This window comes from Lithobates pipiens, unplaced genomic scaffold, assembly GCF_037356315.1.
Source record: "Lithobates pipiens isolate NorthernLeopardFrog02 unplaced genomic scaffold, aLitPip1_a1.2 Scaffold_8, whole genome shotgun sequence".
Taxonomy (NCBI): domain Eukaryota; kingdom Metazoa; phylum Chordata; class Amphibia; order Anura; family Ranidae; genus Lithobates; species Lithobates pipiens.
The window spans coordinates 494,031,237-494,049,671 of NW_027507903.1; the positions used below are offsets into that span (position 1 = coordinate 494,031,237).

The following is an 18,435-nucleotide window of genomic DNA, read 5'->3' on the forward strand; positions in this document are numbered from 1 at the left end:
GCTTTATCCATTCCGTATTTTATCCAAAATTAAAAAAAAAAAAGTTGTGTCAGAGTTTGTACCTGTAGGTTCTCTTTGATTCTGTGTTCAGTGTAGCTTTTTGCAAGAACGACAATCCCTCTCTGCAGGAGATATCGAAGCGCCACCTGAGCCGGAGTCCGTCCGATCCTCTGTGCTATACCATTCAGGACTGGGTCCTCAAGGAGTACAGGGCAACCTACAGCAACCCTGTATGGAAGAAAACAGACAAAGCTCATGCCAAATAATAAAATCACTACCAGCAGGGCCCGAGCACATAAGAGGGCGATTAGTGACAGATGATAATTGTGTCTCTTTTCCTCCAGTAGATGAAAGACATTTTTAATAAAAGACTTGTCAAAAACTATCTACTGTATTTTTTCACATGACACAATTTTTTGGTGAATGGGTAGGACTTCCAGATTCTGATAAGCCCACGGCCAGGGTTGTCGGGAAGAGGCCCTTGTCCCCATCAACATGCACCCACCCCTCCATGTTGAGGGCATGCAGTCTGTTATGGTTCGGGGGGGGGGGGCTCGCTTGTCCCCTCCCTTTCCTGACCTGCAGGGTCTGGCATGGATTTTGGGAGGGACCCCACGCCATTTTTAAAAAGAAATGTAGTCCCCTCCAAATCCATACTAGACCCAAGGGCCTGGTATGGACCTTGGGGGGGGGGGACCTCCACGTGCTGCAAAACAGGCGGTCCGTTTTCATCCGATCCCCCAAAGAGGACAACGGGGCTCTGACAGGTCCATCCCTGCACAGTGAGCTGAGATGGACCTAAAACGATGCAAGGGCAGCTATTGGCTACTAGCTATTGAACTTCCCTTTTCTAGTCCCGTTGTACATCATTGTGTTCTAAACAAACTTTGGTGTGATCATGTGTAGGCAAGTCCATTTCAGCAGAACTCCGTCGGAAAGACCGTCAGTTTATTCGGATTCGTTTTCATCCGATCCCCCCATAGAGGAGAGCGGGGCTCTGACAGGTCCATCCCTGCAAAGTGAGCGGAGACGGACCTCGATCCCTGCTGAGCAAGAAGAGTCCATTAAAACGGACAATCAGGTGTGAAAGAGCCCTTAGGCTCCCTGCACACTGGCTTAAAATTCACTGCTACTACAGGAGTTAGCTCTCTGCGGAAAGGGGCGTAGATTACGTCCCTTTCCGAAAGTCCTCCGCTGCCTGCTGGGAAACACACAGATCCCAGAGGCAGCGGGTCCATCCTTATTGCGCAGCGCGACTCGCGCATGCGCAGTAGGGAACCGGGAAATGAAGCCGAAAGGCTCCACTTCCTGATTCCCATACCCAAGATGGCGGCGGCAGCACCCGGGAGACGATCGAGAGATCGGCTTCGGGTGCCGACATCGCGGGCGCGCTGGAAAAAAAAAGAAAAAATGCGGACTCCCGGCGGACTTCCGCTTTAAGACATAAAATCCCACTCCTTTAAATGGCCCCTATTCATATCTGAGCGTTTTGTCGCCTGAAGCAAAATGCCAGAAACTCAAAAAAGTACATGAGTTTCTTTTTAAGGCAGATTACAAGCGTTTTCTGCTTTTTACATTGGTGACCTTTTGACCTGTACAAAATCGAAGCAGAAAATCGCAGTAAAAATCGCACCAAAAATTGAGAGATTTTCTACCCGAAAACGATATGCTCAGGTGTGAATGCAGCCTTAAGCCGCGTACACACGGGCGGACTGTCTGGCCTACTTAGTCCGCCGAAACACATTTCAGCGGACAGTCCGCTCGTGTGTGGGCTTCAGCTGACTTTTTCAGCGTGCAGTCTGGCGGACTAAGTATTTCGGAATGTTGGAAATACTGTCCGCTGGACTCGCATTTCGGCGGACAATCCGCCCGTGTGTGTGCCAGTCCGCGGTACTTTTGAAATGAGCAGACTTTTCCCGCCCGGAGAAAAGTCCGCTCATTTCGAGCGGGTATCCAGGTAGGCGGGGCCCGCGACGGAGACGTCGCTGGCCCCGCCGCCTGGTATGGACTTAAAGGGGAACCCCAACGCCGAAAAAAAATCGGCGTGGGGGTCCCCCCCAAGTCCATAACAGACCCTTGTCCGAGCACGCTACCCGGCCGGCCAGGAAAGGGGGGCGAGCGAGCGCCCCCCCTCCTGAGCCGTACCAGGCCGCGTGCCCTCAACATGGGGGGGTGCCTTGGGGAAGGGGGGGCCGCGCGGCCCCCCCACCCCAAAGCACCTTGTCCCCATGTTGATGAGGACAAGGGCCTCTTCCCGACAACCCTGGCCGTTGGTTGTCGGGGTCTGCGGGCGGGGGGGCTTATCGGAATCCGGGAGCCCCCTTTAATAAGGGGGCCCCCGGATACCGGCCCCCCACCCTATGTGAATGAGTATGGGGTACAATGTACCCCTACCCATTCACCTGTGAAAAAAAGTACAAAAAAAACACAACACAGGGTTAAAATATTTTATTGCACAGCTCCGGGGGTCTTCCGTCTTCGGGGGTCTTCTCGCCGGACTCCTCCGCTATCTTCTTGTAGCTCTTTTGCTAGCAGAGGAGTCCGGCTTTCTTCCTCGCCGCCGGCCTCTTCTCCCGACTTCGGGGGTCTTGTCCCCCTCTTCGGTTCTTCTGCCGGGCCACCGCGCCTTCTTATAGCTCTTTTACAGGCGGTGGCCCGGTCTTCTGTCGCCGCCATCGCTGCCGCCTTCCGTTCTTCTTCTTCTTCTCCAGGAGATGTTGACACGACGCTCTCTCCGGCCGGAATGCCAGGGACACGCTCCGCTGCCACTTATATAGGGACAAGGGGCGGTGTCACATGGCTTTATGTCACATGGGTTGGTCACATGGGTTGATGTCACATGGGGACTATGACATCGTAAGGGGGCGGGGTCACCATGTGACCAACCCATGTGACATAAAGCCATGTGACACCGCCCCATTGTCCCTATATAAGTGGCAGCGGAGCGCGTCCCTGGCATTCCGGCCAGAGAGAGCATCGTGTCAACATCTCCTGGAGAAGAAGAAGAAGAAGAAGAAGAATGGAAGGCGGCGGCGACGGCGGCGACAGAAGACCGGGCCACCGCCTGTAAAAGAGCTATAAGAAGGCGCGGTGGCCCGGCAGAAGAACCGAAGAGGGGGACAAGACCCCCGAAGTCGGGAGAAGAGGCCGGCGGCGAGGAAGAAAGCCGGACTCCTCCGCTAGCAAAAGAGCTACAAGAAGATAGCGGAGAAGTCCGGCGAGAAGACCCCCGAAGACGGAAGACCCCCGGAGCTGTGCAATAAAATATTTTAACCCTGTGTTGTGTTTTTTTTGTACTTTTTTTCACAGGTGAATGGGTAGGGGTACATTGTACCCCATACTCATTCACATAGGGTGGGGGGCCTTTCCTGGCCGGCCGGGTAGCGTGCTCGGACAAGGGTCTGTTTTGGACTTGGGGGGGGCCCCACGCCGATTTTTTTCGGCGTTGGGGTTCCCCTTTAAGTCCATACCAGGCGGCGGGGTCAGCGACGTCTCCTTCGCGGGCCCCGCCTACCTGGAGACGCGCTCGAAATGAGCGGACTTTCCTCCGCGTGTGTGGGCGAGTCCGTTCATTTCAAAAGTAGGGCGGATAGTATGGCGGACTTAGTCCGCCGTATTAGTCCGCTCAAAAAGTGCCGTGTGTGGGCAATTCCGTTCATTCGAAAGTATGACGGACTGTCCGTCGGATTGTCTGACGGACTAAGTTGGCCAGACAGTCCGCCACGAGTGTACGCGGCTTTAGGCTCCTTTCACACTTGTGTGAACTGAAAGTCGCACGACTTTGCTGCGATTTTAAGCAGCAACGCCTGTGTAAACATGAAGTTTATGACCTAAAATTGCATGAAAGTTGGACCAAAGTAGTGCAGGGACTACTTTGAAGTTGCTGAGACTTGAAGTCGCACAGATATGAATGGTACTCATTGGAAAACATGGGGAACGACTTGTCATGCGCATTTGCAGTACCAAGTCGCAGGACAAGTTGCACAAGCGTGAAAGGGGCCTTAGAGGCAGAAAAAAAACCTTTTGGTTTGCGTCTCTGATTGGAGCTTTCTGGCAGAAAAAAAAAAACTAAAACTCTCCTAAACTCGTCTAAACTTTGTACAAAAAATGTTCTATATGAGTGTTTTTTTCTGCTAGGTGAATTGGAGTTTTTTTTAAGCCCAGTGTGAATGGAGCCTAACTTTGTTTCTCTTCCTCTGTCTCTCTAATCCCACAGCTTTTTTCATCTCATCTATATTTTTATTTATTAACCCAGCTTTATCTTTTAGATTTAGAAGGAATTCTGTCAGTTATGTTGTATTTGTGTATAAATTTATATTTGTAAAACCCAGGGGAGTTGCTAGGTGGCAGAAACACCAGGGGATTCAGCCCGAAGACTGTGCCCAGCAACGGGGGGGGGGGGGGGGGGGGGGGTGGGTAGTACCTACCTGACGCATGCTGACCTACTTGACACTGACCTACCTGACATACACTGACCTACACTGCCCTGACCTACCTGACATACACTGACCTACCTGACCAGACTTCAGGTGTCCTCCTGCAGCTCAGTGGTGCACCCATCACACAGTAGAGTAGACTCCAGAGTCCAGGCAGCCAGAGAGAGAGAGAGCCATGATGAGGAGAGGAGAGCCGTCTGAGCGCTGAGTGGGGTCGGTATCTTCTGACAGTGGCGCGGCGGCCGCATTGTAAGTCCCGCTTTCTGGAGCCTGCAGCACCTGTTATGGACGTCACACGTCCCGTGGTCCTGGCGTTGGACCAGTGGGACGTCAATTAGCGCTGCAGGCACCAGAAGGGGGGACCTGCTATTACACTCGGGCGTGCTCGGGATCAGATCAGTCCCCGCTCTACAGCAGCACGCAGGGCTAATAATAGAACAGTGCCCACCCGAGACCTGGAGCTTTTTGGGGACCCACTTGGGGCTTCAGCCACTGTCAGCACCCCCTGCCGGCGCCACTGATTAAACCTCTCATTCAAACCTTGATCACAATCTCAATATTAGTAGCAACATGTGACCGTTACAATCAAAAATCAAATTCACGTATAGAACAGAAAAACAAAATCATATAAAACTGCACTTTGCAAAGTGTACTGCAAACAATGCAAAAGAATAAATGTGTATACTTATTGCAAAACAGTGATCCTCCGGTGTTTCTACGCTTTGCATGACCCTCTAGTGCCCAGTGTTATCAACTGAAGTCAAGTTTGTGAGCCAAACTAAAGGGATTGTGGGATGAGTAGTTCCTCAGACTGATAATGGTTTTGGCATGTCTATGCCCTTGGACTACATATCCCAGAGATCTTTGCTACTATCAGAGAGATTGCTGGGGAGGAGCTATAAAGAGCTGTTGCCCAAAACTCAACAGATCTATTACCTCCTCTTTGTGACAATATCTTCTTTGAACTGTTCTAGTAAACATTATCAGAATATAAAACGCACAGAGTTGTCTGACTTAATACTTTAAGGTGGTACAAAGATGTCTGAACCGAGAGTGTAAGTGGGTTGGAATGTTCATCAGGTCATGGCAACGCAGATCAGCAGGTAAATACAAGCAGTCCCTTAGGGGCCATGCTACACTGTGTATGAGAAAATCTTGAAAGAATTTACAGGCTGTCCTCACTTTTAAGACCAGGTTCTGTTCCAGCAAACAGGTTGTTAAATGAATTGGACGTTAGAGGAGCCACAAGTAATCAATATTTTAAGCATTTTTAACTACTGTACTGTATTCTGAAAAAAAGATCTACACACAGAAGTCCAACTCAAAAACTTTGTTTTATTTAGCATAAGTACAAAACACAAAAATAGAAACATAAATTCTGTACTGTACATAGCGGATGACATTTTGGACAAAGTGTCATTCGATTGTAAATTTAGTTTTTGCCTCAGAACGGTAATGGGGTTCTAAAGGTTAATTGTGTAGGTTGACTTTGACATCAGTTTGGCTGGGCTGTGTTAGAGTTCTGCCTAGTCATATGTATAGTGAGGTGCACATGACAGGCCACAACCAGGCCTGGTTGGACATTTGGGTATCAGCTTCCTCTGAGCCAATCAGTGTGTTTGCCGGGCCCCGCTGAGGAGTCTGGGGAGGGGTACTTAAGATGTTGAGGTCACATGTTACAGGTGGTTCGATCGTGAGGCCTTAGCGGTCTGTTTCCTGGACCGGGGTAGCCCCGCGAGGAGTCCCGGTCACGAAGCATTCGATGCTCCGCAACATGCTTCAGTTGGTTACCCCCAATAGACCCGCCTGGTCTGGGGTAGGGATCGTCTGTTCCCGAGTCTCAGAACCAGCTGGTGCGAGACGCAGTAACTGAGGGAGGATTAAAGGTGTCTGGGTGTGCGCTCGGCTTGGAGGGGCACCACAGCTCGTGAAGGTGACGGGGAGGACTCTTTGGAGGAGGGCCAACAAGCTTGCATCCTGAGAAGTGCCTGGTTACTGAGTTGGGAAGGACATTGACGAATCCCCGCTTTTTCCATTACTATCAAGGAGACAGAGAACGTTCCGGGTACTGAGGAAAAGGTTCCTGTTCACTTTCAGTTACAACTTGTTCAAGGTCAGAGATTTTACAAGTTCTGAATCAAAGTGCTGACTGCCATAATCTCTGGCTAGAGATTCGTTCAGCCTTGAAGCACCCAGCTGCGAGTGGTTACTCTCTGGGTGGTACTAGAGAGTTTATGTCTGCAGTTAAAAGTTCTTCACCCTTGTCCTCTGTTCCCTTACGAGACTGTTGTTGGATGTTACTCCTGCAAAATAAAACCTTTAAAAAAGGACTTTATTGGTGTCAAGTTGTTGGGTATCAACCCTAGACGTGGAAGAACAAGCCAAGCGGAGGTAACCGGTAAGCCAAAAAGTCAAGGCTGCCCTGCAAAGGGTTATGGCCGCTACACGTACAATACAATAATTGGGTCAGGAGAGCTGGTAGTAAGTCAGATCGGTTGTTAAACAGGTAACTCTTTAAACAAGGAGTATCTGTATATTGCTCTTCTCCCCATCAAACCAGTGCTCCACCATGTGTGATAATGTAGATTCACTCACCAGAGCCACAAGGTCTCAGGGACCAATAAAGCCTTTTGTAGAACCAATATGATCAGATGTAGTGGTCAGATTTTCTTCAAACAACTTCCAAGCATTTCTCAAATGGTATTATTCCCCCATCAAGTGCCAAGAAATGAATAAATAGCCGGATGAGCATGCAATACCGTTTAATAAAATAAATTCCTAAAAGTATCTCTACATATAATTCGCTTACATTAAAAAGTGCCCAGACTGGCACCGACTCTATCACCCTGTAAATCTCCGCTGGCATTCAAAGATCCCACTACAGGGAACCGTTCGCCCCACTGTCACCTACTGGAGCACGGCCTGCGTTCCACCAAGACCGGATGTGACCTCACTGGTTATCCTCAGCAACAGACAGCAACCCAATCTCTATGCATTTCACTGAATCATCATCAGGAAGTCTGGTTGCTGCCATTTTCCTGGAGACCTAAATACCCGCTGACATTTTTCTATTGGTGGGCCAATATTAATTTAGGGAGATGACTTGGTGGAATGCATGCTGGGCTCCAGTAGATAATGGGAGGGGAAAACGGTTCCCCGTAGCGGGATCTTTGAATGCCAGTAGAGATTGTACAGGCTGATCGAGCTGGTGCCAGTCTGGGAGATTTTTAATGTAAGCGCATTTTATGTAGAGATACTTTTAGGAATTTATTTTATTAAACGGTATTGCACGATCATTCTGTCATTTATTCATCTTTTGGCATTTGGTGTTAACCGTTTGATGGGAGAATAATACCACTGGAGAGGTGTTTTGATGTTGTTGGAAGAACATCTGACCACTACATCTGATCATATTGGTGTAACAAAAGGCTTTATTAGTCCTTGAGACCTTGTGGTTCTGCTGAGTGCATCTACATTGTCACACATGGTGGAGCACTGGTTTATTGGGGAGGAGCAATATACATCCTTTGAAAATTTTCTCACACACAGTATAGTGGATGGGTTCTAAAGATTGAATGTCACATTGGACTTTATTTTGAACTGTATTCTTTTAGATGTTATACATATTTATTTTAGCGTTTGTGGTGCATTGTTTTTCTGTTATATACATGATTTTAATTTTTGATTGTAATGGTTACATGTTACTACTGATATTGAGATTTTGAACAAGGTTTGAATGAGGTGTTTAATACAACTATAGAATACATGGTACAGATTACACAAAATTTTGCACATGAGAATAGCGCCTTACTTTAATTTATGACCTATATATTTTAGTGTGATTCACCCTTAAAAGGGTAGCTGTCACATATATGCACAGAGTCATATATGGTTAGTGTCCTTTACAATAAGCCCCTTACACACTATCGGAAATCCCGCCAGCAAAATTCTGATAAGAGCTTCTGGTCGGAAATTCCAACCGTGTGTATGCCCCATCGGACTTTTGCTAGAGGAATTTCCGCCAGGAAAAAATTGAGAGCAGGTTCTCTATTTTCCCAACAGAAAAAGTTCTGATCGGAAATTCCTACACATGCTCTGAAACAAGTTGACACATACTCGGATGCATTGAACTTAATTTTCTCGGCTTGTCGTAGTGTTGTACGTCACTGCGTTCTTGACGGTTGAAAGTTCAGAGAACTTTTATGTGACCGTGTGTATGCAAGCCAAGCTTGAGCGAAATTCCATCTGAAAAAACCATCCAAGTTTTTTCTGACGTAAACTCTTATCGTGGGTACGCAGCATAAGACTTTAGTTATGTGTTGTGCTGTGTTCTAAAAACCATGCTGTTTTCTGCAGCATGGACAAAAACATTGACAAACTGATAAGACAACAGATGATTCGATAATAACGAAGTAAATAATGGTCATATGAGTAGTCAGTTAGCAGAAAACTACAGGAGAAAAGTGGGGGGGGGACAAGACCAGTCAACCTGCACAAGGAGAGAGAGCAGCGACCGTTCTTTATTACAGGAAGCTCCTAACACAGAGGGAAAGAAATACACAAAGCACATCAAGTTTCAAGGACAAATGCACATGGCTCTTGTATTTAGCTAATATTTGGTGAGCCTGGATATTTTTTTATTTAACCACTTCAGCCCCGGAAGGTTTTACCCCCTTCCTGACCAGAGCACTTTTTACAATTTGGCACTGCGTCATTTTAACTGACAATTGTGCAGTCGTGCAACTCTGTACCCAAACCAAATTTGCATCCTTTTTTCCCACAAATAGAGCTTTCTTTTGGTGGCGTTTGCTCACCTCTGCGGATTTTATTTTTTGAGCTACTGTATAAACAAAAAAAGTGTGACAATTTTGAAAAAAAAAACATTATTTTTTACTTTTTGCTATAATAAATATCCCCCAATTTAAAAAAAATAATTAAAAATTTCTTCATCAGTTTAGGCCAATATATATTCTTCTACATATTTTTGGTAAAAAAAAAAAAAAAAAAAAAATCGCAATAAGCATATATTGATTGGTTTGCGCAAAAGCATCTACAAACTATGGGAAAGATTTATGGCATTTTTATAAAAAATGTTTTACTAGTAATGCCAGTGATCTATGATTTTTAGTGGTACTATGACATTGCGACGGACAGATCAGACACTTTTGACACATTTTTGGGACCATTGACATTTATACAATGATCAGTGCTATAAATATGCACCGATTACTGTGTAAATGTAACTGGTAGGGAAGGGGCTAACACTAGGGGGGTGATCAAGGGGTTAAACCTGTGTTCCCTCAGTGTGTTCTAACCGTATGGGGATAGGACTGACTGGGGGAAGAGACATATTGTTGATCCTACTTAGTAGGAACAAACGATAAGTCTCCTCTCCCCTGACAGAACAGTCATTTGTGTGTTTACACACACAAATCCCCGTGCATGCGATCACGCATGGCCGGCGGCGATCGCGACCGCCAGCCAATCGCATCGGGTCCCCTGCCGTGCAGCGGCCGGCTGCGTGCGCCCTCTGGTGGTTCTTAAAGGGAAACCCATACAGGGTTTCACACAGCAGTGCTATTGTGCCACAGTAAAAGTATGTGAGCTGGTCGGGAACCGGTTAAGAAGCAAACTCTTTCTATTCAGACTGTATATGTGAGACTAAGGCTGCTTTCACACTGGGGCAGGAGCAGCGTCGGCGGTAAAGCGCCGCTATTTTTAGCGGCTCTTTACCGTCGTTTTAGCGGCGGTGTGCGGGCGCTAGCGGGGTGGTTTTAACCCCCGCTAGCGGCCGAAAGGGGGTTAAACCCGCCCGCAAAGCGCCGCTGCAGCGGCGCTTTGCCGGCGGTATTGCCGCGGTGTCCCATTGATTTCAATGGGTAGGAGCGGTATAGGAGCGGTGAATACACCGCTCCTTCACCGCTGCAAAGATGCGGCTAGCAGGACTTTTTTCACCGTCCTGCCAGCGCATCGCTCCAGTGTGAAAGCCCTCCGGCTTTCACACTGGAGTTAAAGGGGCCGGTATTTTTCAGGCGTTACACAGGCGCTATTTTTAGCGCTGTAACGCCTGAATACCGCCCTAGTGTGAAAGCAGCCTAAGTACAGCTGAGATTCAAATAGTACATAACAGGGTTCTTCTTTACCATCTTACACAAACTTTTGTATTTACCCAAATGTTACATCCCGGCTGGAGCCCAGGACACTATACGCAACCAGCACAATGTCATTCTCATTGCAGAATTTCAGCAGTTTCTCTTGGTTCAGGTACACATGGCATTCTACCTGCACAGACAAGAAATACATTAAAGGGTAAGTTTGTACACTTTTTTGTTATATCTAAATTCCAGCTTCCCTATGCACCAATATAGCATTCAAGTTCTTTGTTTGCAAAAATATCAAAGCTTTCCATTAAATCTACATTCACTTACTTTTCTTGTGCTCATCCATGTATCCAGATATTTCCATTTGTAATGTCTGTCTTCCTGATCAGACTAGAGGTCCTGACACAGGTATGAGTTGATCCACTGACCTCATTAGCACACACCCTGCATCATCCACCCTCCCATTCCCAGGTGCACTTTTTTTTAAATGAATTGCAATCAGTGATCACCCTTCTCACTAAACACACAAATTGCATAGCAAATGGCCAACTTTATACAAGTACATAGAAAGGAGTGGACAGAAACACTCTGCTGTCAAGCCCATTCACAAATCTGCATAGCGGGAACTCCATTCCCACATGCTTTTTTTGGGGGGGGGGTTTTAGCGAGGGGTGGGGGAGGCGTATTGGAGCATTTTCACACATCACACATAGGGCAGCCCATCCACCTGAATGGGCTGCCCTACACACAGCAATCACCCCAAAAAAGCTTCTGAACTTTCTTTTAGAGTGGATCTTGGTGAGTTTTTTACTGCAATTTTTGGTGCTGACCCGAACGACCAGTCGGCACGTCCAGAAACGGCTTTGATTGGGTCTTCGATGTATTATCCCTGAAGCAACGCCATGTTATCGGCGTAGATTTAAAAAAAATGAAGGTATTCAAATACGCAGATTTTGACCATTTGAATACTTTGAAGTGCAGAGGAGGGGTTTGGGTTCTTTTAGATCCCTCCATAAAGTGTACCTGTCACTGCCTATTACTGTCACAAGGGGTATTTACCATGTGACATAAAATATTGCAAAGACCACCCTGTTATTCTCTAGGGTTTTTGCTAAAAAAAATTATATATAATATTTGGGGGTTCTAAGTGATTTTGTAGCAAAAAATACTGATTTTAACTTGTAGGGAACAAGTGCCAGAAATAGGCTTGGTTTTGAAGTGGTTAATGAATACAGTAAGTGTGTAGACCTGGGACCTCAGCTAAGGATTGGGTGAACCACTCACAATGGCCACAATAGGAGTGCACACCTAGGAACTCAGTACAGAGACAGTGGGAACACCTCATAAATGGTACAGGGGGTGTGGGAATCCCTCACAATGGGCAAAGCAGATATACAGACCCGTGAACTTAGCACAGGAATTTCATTGATAGAGTCCCAGAGGAATATCAAATGGTTTAACTCTCCAGTATCAAATACTGAGGTTCAAGTATTAGGAACATTTAAAGCGGTTGGAAGGGATCTTTTTTTTTTAATTATAATAATAAACATATAACAATGGTATTGCACAGAGCAGCCCCCAAAACCTATTCTTCTTGGGTCACCCACCAGCTCTCTTGGCCAGTGTCGGGACAAGGTCATCTGGAGCCCAAGGCTAACATGCCAAAGTGCACCCCCTACAATATGTATAAGCAAAAATCCCCCCCTCCCCCCGAAAAATGGAGCATTAATCTGCATGCTTATCTCCTAAGCATATGTAGCACCCTTCTGTTTAGGCAGGGTTGCTAATAAATTTAGATTGCCAGGTGGTAATTTTCCTGGCCAATTGATAGAAGATGAATTGATTCCCCTCTAATTCTGGAATCGCTTCACTTTTTCTCTTCTGTCACTAGGTGGCACTGTGTCTGGTGACATTAGAATGACAGGGGCTTCACAAGGTCAGAATATGAGTGGATGGGATGTCTCAGACAATTGCCAGGGGTTGCTTTAGTCCCTTGGCCTGCTGGAGGAACCTATTTGTTTGGGTGTAGTCAGATGACCGGGGTCCTGTGCCACCTGGACGGCAGTCTGGGTGAACGTGTGTTTCCCCGAGCTGCTAGGCCAAAAGCCTAAGGCCTATCACAGGGACGCCTGGCTGCTAGGCTGCCTGAAGCCTATCCAGGAGCACAAGAAGCAGCATAGGGTTGGGACTGCAGGATTGGAGAACAACCAACTTGAGAAGGTTCAGCTGGGGGGAACCAGTTGTGGTCACAGGTAGAAGGGAAGCTGTTGCCACTAAGGGACCATCCATCTTACTACCGGAGACTACAGTGAGTAAGCTTGTGCAAGTAGAGAGTAGTCTCCACACCAACCGGGGACGGTGAAGAAGTGGGAAAACTTCAGCAAGTCCCAAGCCAGGGACCCAGCAGGATAGCGGGGCTGACGCTTGAGTATACAGTGAGATAGCTGTGGAAGAGCTCATGGGATCAAGTGACGACTGGGATCTGGCAGTCTAGTGAGAGACTGGGAGCTCGGTGAGTGTCAGGGCTGGGCTCAGCCCTTCCTTATCAAAGCTGGCCGCTCAGCTGTCCATTAATTGTCAGTTCCTTTTTCACCACAGTGACTTACCTATTGAAGATATCCTACTCGTCAGTCCTGCCTACTTAAGCCGTCCAGCCAAGATGATCTCTGCCTTCACCTTGGGCACAGCTCTAGAGACTCTCTCCTGTGTTCCTGTTAAAGACTTGCTTGGTTGACATTCCTCCTGGCTCCAGATGCTGCTTGCTGTTCTACTACGCTCATCACTGGCTCCCTGACGTTTTGGCTTGTCTGACTATCCGTTCCAGTTCCTGAAATCTGGCTATGTTTTGACTACGTTTATTCTGTTTACCTTTTTATTATTATTAAACAAGTTTGATTTAACTGCACTTCTGTCTCAGTCTGATTCATGATTTCTGACAATAGGCGAAGGCCATAAATTTAGAAGATGAAGTCAATCCACTTGTTGGTAATATTCTTTTCCAGATTGGATGAGCAGGATCACCGCATGGATCAGTTTGCCATGGCATTACAAATGCCCCTGAGTCGCACGGCTCACCTGGAATCTCCCACTGTGGCTGCTCTGGTACAACCTGTGTTGCAGGCCGTCCCTTCTGACTACAGATCCTGCTTGCTGTTCTACTACACTCATCTCTGGCTTCCTGCCATTTTGGCTTGTCTGACTATCCGTTCCAGTTCCTGAAAGTGGTTTTACACCCTGTACAACCACCTTTACCTACAGGTAAGCCTATATTAAGGCTTACCTGTAGGTGCTTGAAATATCTCCTAAACCTCCACGGTTTAGGAGATATTTCCGAAAGACCTGAGCGGCGATAACTACGGCGCATGCGTACTTTAGAAAGGGAAAAGCATATAGTTTCTAATAGGGGTCATAAGGGTCATGCCGTGACTAGCGGCTCCTGTGCGCAGTCACAGAGCCAGAGTTCATGGCCCCGGAAAGGAAGAGGGGTGAAGATGGACGCTTCCTGCTAGTGGGGACAACTGTGACATTGCAGGCTTCGGTTTCAAGTGAGTGACACATAATGTGCTATGTGATGCATAGTATTCGATCATGCTTTTCCTTTGCGGGGAAATAAAGAGGAAGTAAAACCTACCAGGGTTTACTTCCTCTTGAACTCTGCCTATGTTTTTACTACGTTTACTCTGTTTACCTTTTTATTATTAAACAAGTGTGATTTAACTGTACTTCTGTCTCAGGCTGATTTATGGTTTCTCACATTGAGTGAAGCTCTACAGTGAGATACTATTGAGATGAGAAACGGACTGTTCTGTGTTACCAAGAGTCACGTACAACTACCTTTTATTGACTGTTGCAAGATTAATTGCCATAGGACACAGCGGTCCTACCTATACAGAAGTGTTATCCGGCTGAAAGCCTTCCATTGTATAGCTATATACTTATAGAAGTCTCAGAGTCTGCCAATTAACATTGCATCTACTCAAGGGTGTCCTGGCCCTAACCCTCTCTCCCACAGTTCTGTTAAGAGACAATAAATCACATTCAAAAAAGCGACTGGCACTCAGCATTTCTTCTTGTATCATACCCACCATGCCTGGTAACCCACTTTACAAAGAAGGATGTCAGCTCTCCCTAACTCTGGAGGTCACCATTAGGCCTCTAGTGGTCGGGGCCCTTACTACACATAAATTCCCCCTCCTCACATTACAAAGCCATCCCCTTACTGAAATACCCACTGCCAACACAAATCTTTATAAAAAATAGATACACCAATCACATTCCCTTCAAATAGTGTATCACCACGGCACTACGATCCCTACCAACCTCTAACCTGAGCTGTAACTTATATAAAAATTCTATCAAATAGGTGCACAAAATATTATTTCTTTTTAAACGATAAAATAATTGGTGACACGTAGAGCTGAAAATGTGAATAATTAAACTCACACTACCTACCTAAAGTATATATAAGCCATGTATTCCGGTTGCTAGTGCATAACTTTTTATTGCTCAGTATCATAGAGTAGGTCACAGAGGCTGGAAGGCCACTTGTGAACTACTGGAGAAAGATTTTTATTTTACTGAACTTTTTTGGAGAGTTAAAGATTATGTATCAAGATGCATCACGTGTATCAAGAACAACCCACACAAGGCCAAACATGAACACCTGATATATCCAACAACTCCCTTTACACATTTTCAGATTGCCCAAACTAGGCAAAAGACAGGAATCTCTTTTGGTAATTGTAGATACAGTGGTGTGAAAAAGTGTTTGCCCCCTTCCTCATTTCCTGTTCCTTTGCATGTTTGTCACACTTAAGTGTTTCGGAACATCAAACCAATTTAAACAATACTCAAGGACAACACAAGTAAACACAAAATGCAATTTGTAAATGAAGGTGTTTATTATTAAAGGTGAAAAAAAATCCAAACCATCATGGCCCTGTGTGAAAAAGTGATTGCCCCCTAAATCTAATAACTGGTTGGGCCACCCTTAGCAGCAACAACTGCAACCAAGCGTTTGCGATAACGTGCAATGAGGCTTTTACAGCGTCCTGGAGGAATTTTGGCCCACTCATCTTTGCAGAATTGTCCTAATTCAGTTACATTAGAGGGTTTTCGAGCATGAATGGCCTTTTTAAGGTCATACCACAACATCTCAATAGGATTCAGGTCAGGACTTTGGCTAGGCCACTCCAAAGTCTTCATTTTGTTTTTCTTCAGCCATTCGGTGGTGGACTTGCTGGTGTGTTTAGGATCATTGTCCTGCTGCAGAACCCAAGTTCGTTTCAGCTTGAGTACACGAACAGATGGTCGGACATTCTCCTTCAGGATCTCTTGGTAGACAGCAGAATTCATAGTTCCTTTTATCACGGCAAGTCTTCCAGGTCCTGAAGCAGCAAAACAGCCCCAGACCATCACACTACCACCACCATATTTTACTGTTGGTATAATGTTCTTTTTATGAAATGCAGTGTTCCTTCTACGCCAGATATACTTGGACACACACCTTCCAAAGAGTTCCACTTTTGTCTCATCGGTCCACAGAATGTTGTCCCAAAAGTCTTGGGGATCATCAAGATGTGTTGTGGAGAAATTGAGACGAGCTTTGATGTTCTTTTTGCTCAGCAGTGGTTTTCTCCTTGGAACTCTGCCATGCAGGCCATTTTTGCCCAGTCTTTTCCTAATGGTGGAGGCATGAACGCTGACCTTAACTGAGGCAAGTGAGGCCTGCAGTTCCTTGGACGTTGTTGTGGGGTCTTATGTGACCTCTTGGATGAGTCGTCGCTGCGCTCTTGGGGTAATTTTGGGCGGCCGGCCACTCCTGGGAAGGTTCACCACTGTTCCATGTCTTCGCCATTTGTGGATAATGGCTCTCACTGTGGTTCGCTGGATTGCCAAAGCTTTGGAAATGGCTTCATAACCCTTTCCAGACTGATAGATCTCAATTACTTTCTTTCTCAATTGTTCCTGAATTTCTTTGGGTCTCGGCATGATGTGTAGCTTTTAAGGATCTTCTGGTGGACCTTACTGTGTCAAGCAGCTCCTATTTAAGTGATGCCTTGATTGTGAACAGGTGTGGCAATAATCAGGCCTGGGTGTGGCTAGAGAAATTGAACTCAGGTGTGGACAACAACAGTTATAGTATTTTTTAACAAGGGGGGCAATCACTTTTTCACACAGGGCCATGATGGTTTGGATTTTTTTTCACCTTTAATAATAAACACCTTCATTTACAAATTGCATTTTGTGTTTACTTGTGTTGTCCTTGAGTATTGTTTAAATTGGTTTGATGTTCCGAAACACTTAAGTGTGACAAACATGCAAAGGAACAGGAAATGAGGAAGGGGGCAAACACTTTTTCACACCACTGTATGTTCTAAAAATGGGTTGAACTTTTTGTAACCACAAAAGAAGATGCACAAACAGTGGTGAGGATCCTCATTCAGGAAATCATTCCTCGATGGGGGTGCCCACTTCAAATAAACTCAGACAATGGACCAACATTTGCATCAAGGGTCTGCCAGGACTTGGTAAAAACTCTCAAGATAGAATGGAAATTTCACATTCCCTACCACCCTCAAAGCTCAGGGATAGTAGAAAGAATGAACTAAACAATAAAAGACAAAATAAGAAAGGCCACAGAAGGAACCTTTGCCAACTGGAAAAAGGTTCTCCCAGCACTCCTGGCAGAAATAAGAATGACCCCTTCCAAGACAACAGGGTATTCATCTTTTAAAGTCTTGATGGGTTGATCTTTCCCTACCCCATGGGCCAGAGCACCTTTAATGGTAGAAAAGGGAGCTTTAGACTTAATACTGGAAGAATATGCAAGGAAACTGGTTGAAACAAATACAGTTGAGAGAAATGTTGCTCGCACCTCTCCTTTTTCTTCACAGGGAGCTACTCACCCCTTCAAGGTGGGAGACACAGTGGTGGTCCAACAGCTGAACAGAAGTAAGAAGCAAAAGTATCCCTTTGGACCTCCTACCACAGTGGTTGCAGTGACCAGAACAGCCATCCTAGTGGAAAATTGCCAGTCCTGGATCCATGCCAACCGAGTGAAAAAGGTTGCCCTAAGCCCCAAGAGCAGGAAGGAGATCTTAGATACAGGAGGCCCTCATGCAGAAGTCCAAGCAGACAAAAGAGAAGTTCCTGGGAAAGCAGATCCGGCCAAAGAAGATGACCTTGCTTATTTCACCACAGACTTCTGGCAAAGCATTTTGCCTCCTGATCTCTCTGGCAGTCTTCCTACCCACCTGGATCATCACAAACTGTATCTGTAGGATTTGGGTGCAATTAAAAGTATCTGTGGGAACACACACACACACACACACACACAAGAACATTACAATGACACAAGCTAGAACCATGAGAGAGATTGGAGATAGTTTTACTGATAAGATGCTTTTGCTAAAATTTAAGTATCCTTATGCTCAAAAATCAGGGTATGAAAAATGTTGAATATGTAGCAAAGTACATCCCATCTATGCCCCAATCCCAAAGAAGTTTTTTTAAACACAACATAGAATGTAGAGATCATCTTATATGATCTAAGAGGGGATTGAGCGGATATTTAGCTTAACTGCATCTATTTTATTATAATCAGTTTCCATTTTGATTGCCTTTCTTGTTAGTTTCTCATAAGTTACCTCACACTTCTTGTAAAGCACGTGATTTCCTAGTAAATGATTAGTTTCACTTTTGTCATAAACTGTCTCTGTATTTGATTGGATAATCTGTATGGCACGTTCAAAGGGCGGTACCTTCTGGAAGCCCCCTTTAAATATTCACACCAAAGAAGATTTAGATTTTGCTCGGAGAGACATTGTCATTGTCTTTTGTGTCTCAAAGGTTTAAATCTTCAGGCCTGTGGGGATTGGAAGTAACCTTATACAGAG

At 45.9% G+C, this 18,435-nt stretch overlaps 1 protein-coding gene across 1 annotated transcript in view; it reads right to left on the reverse strand.

Annotated features, from left to right (window-relative positions):
• LOC143960486 (estradiol 17 beta-dehydrogenase 5-like) overlaps positions 1–18,435 on the reverse strand; it is a 99,843-nt gene that overhangs the window by 16,011 nt on the left and 65,397 nt on the right. Inside the window, exons 5-6 of the mRNA XM_077469134.1 lie at positions 10,606–10,718; positions 63–228 (exon numbers count right to left, since the gene is read on the reverse strand). Of these exons, the coding sequence (XP_077325260.1) occupies positions 63–228; positions 10,606–10,718 (279 nt within the window). The remainder of the gene's footprint in view (positions 1–62; positions 229–10,605; positions 10,719–18,435) is intronic.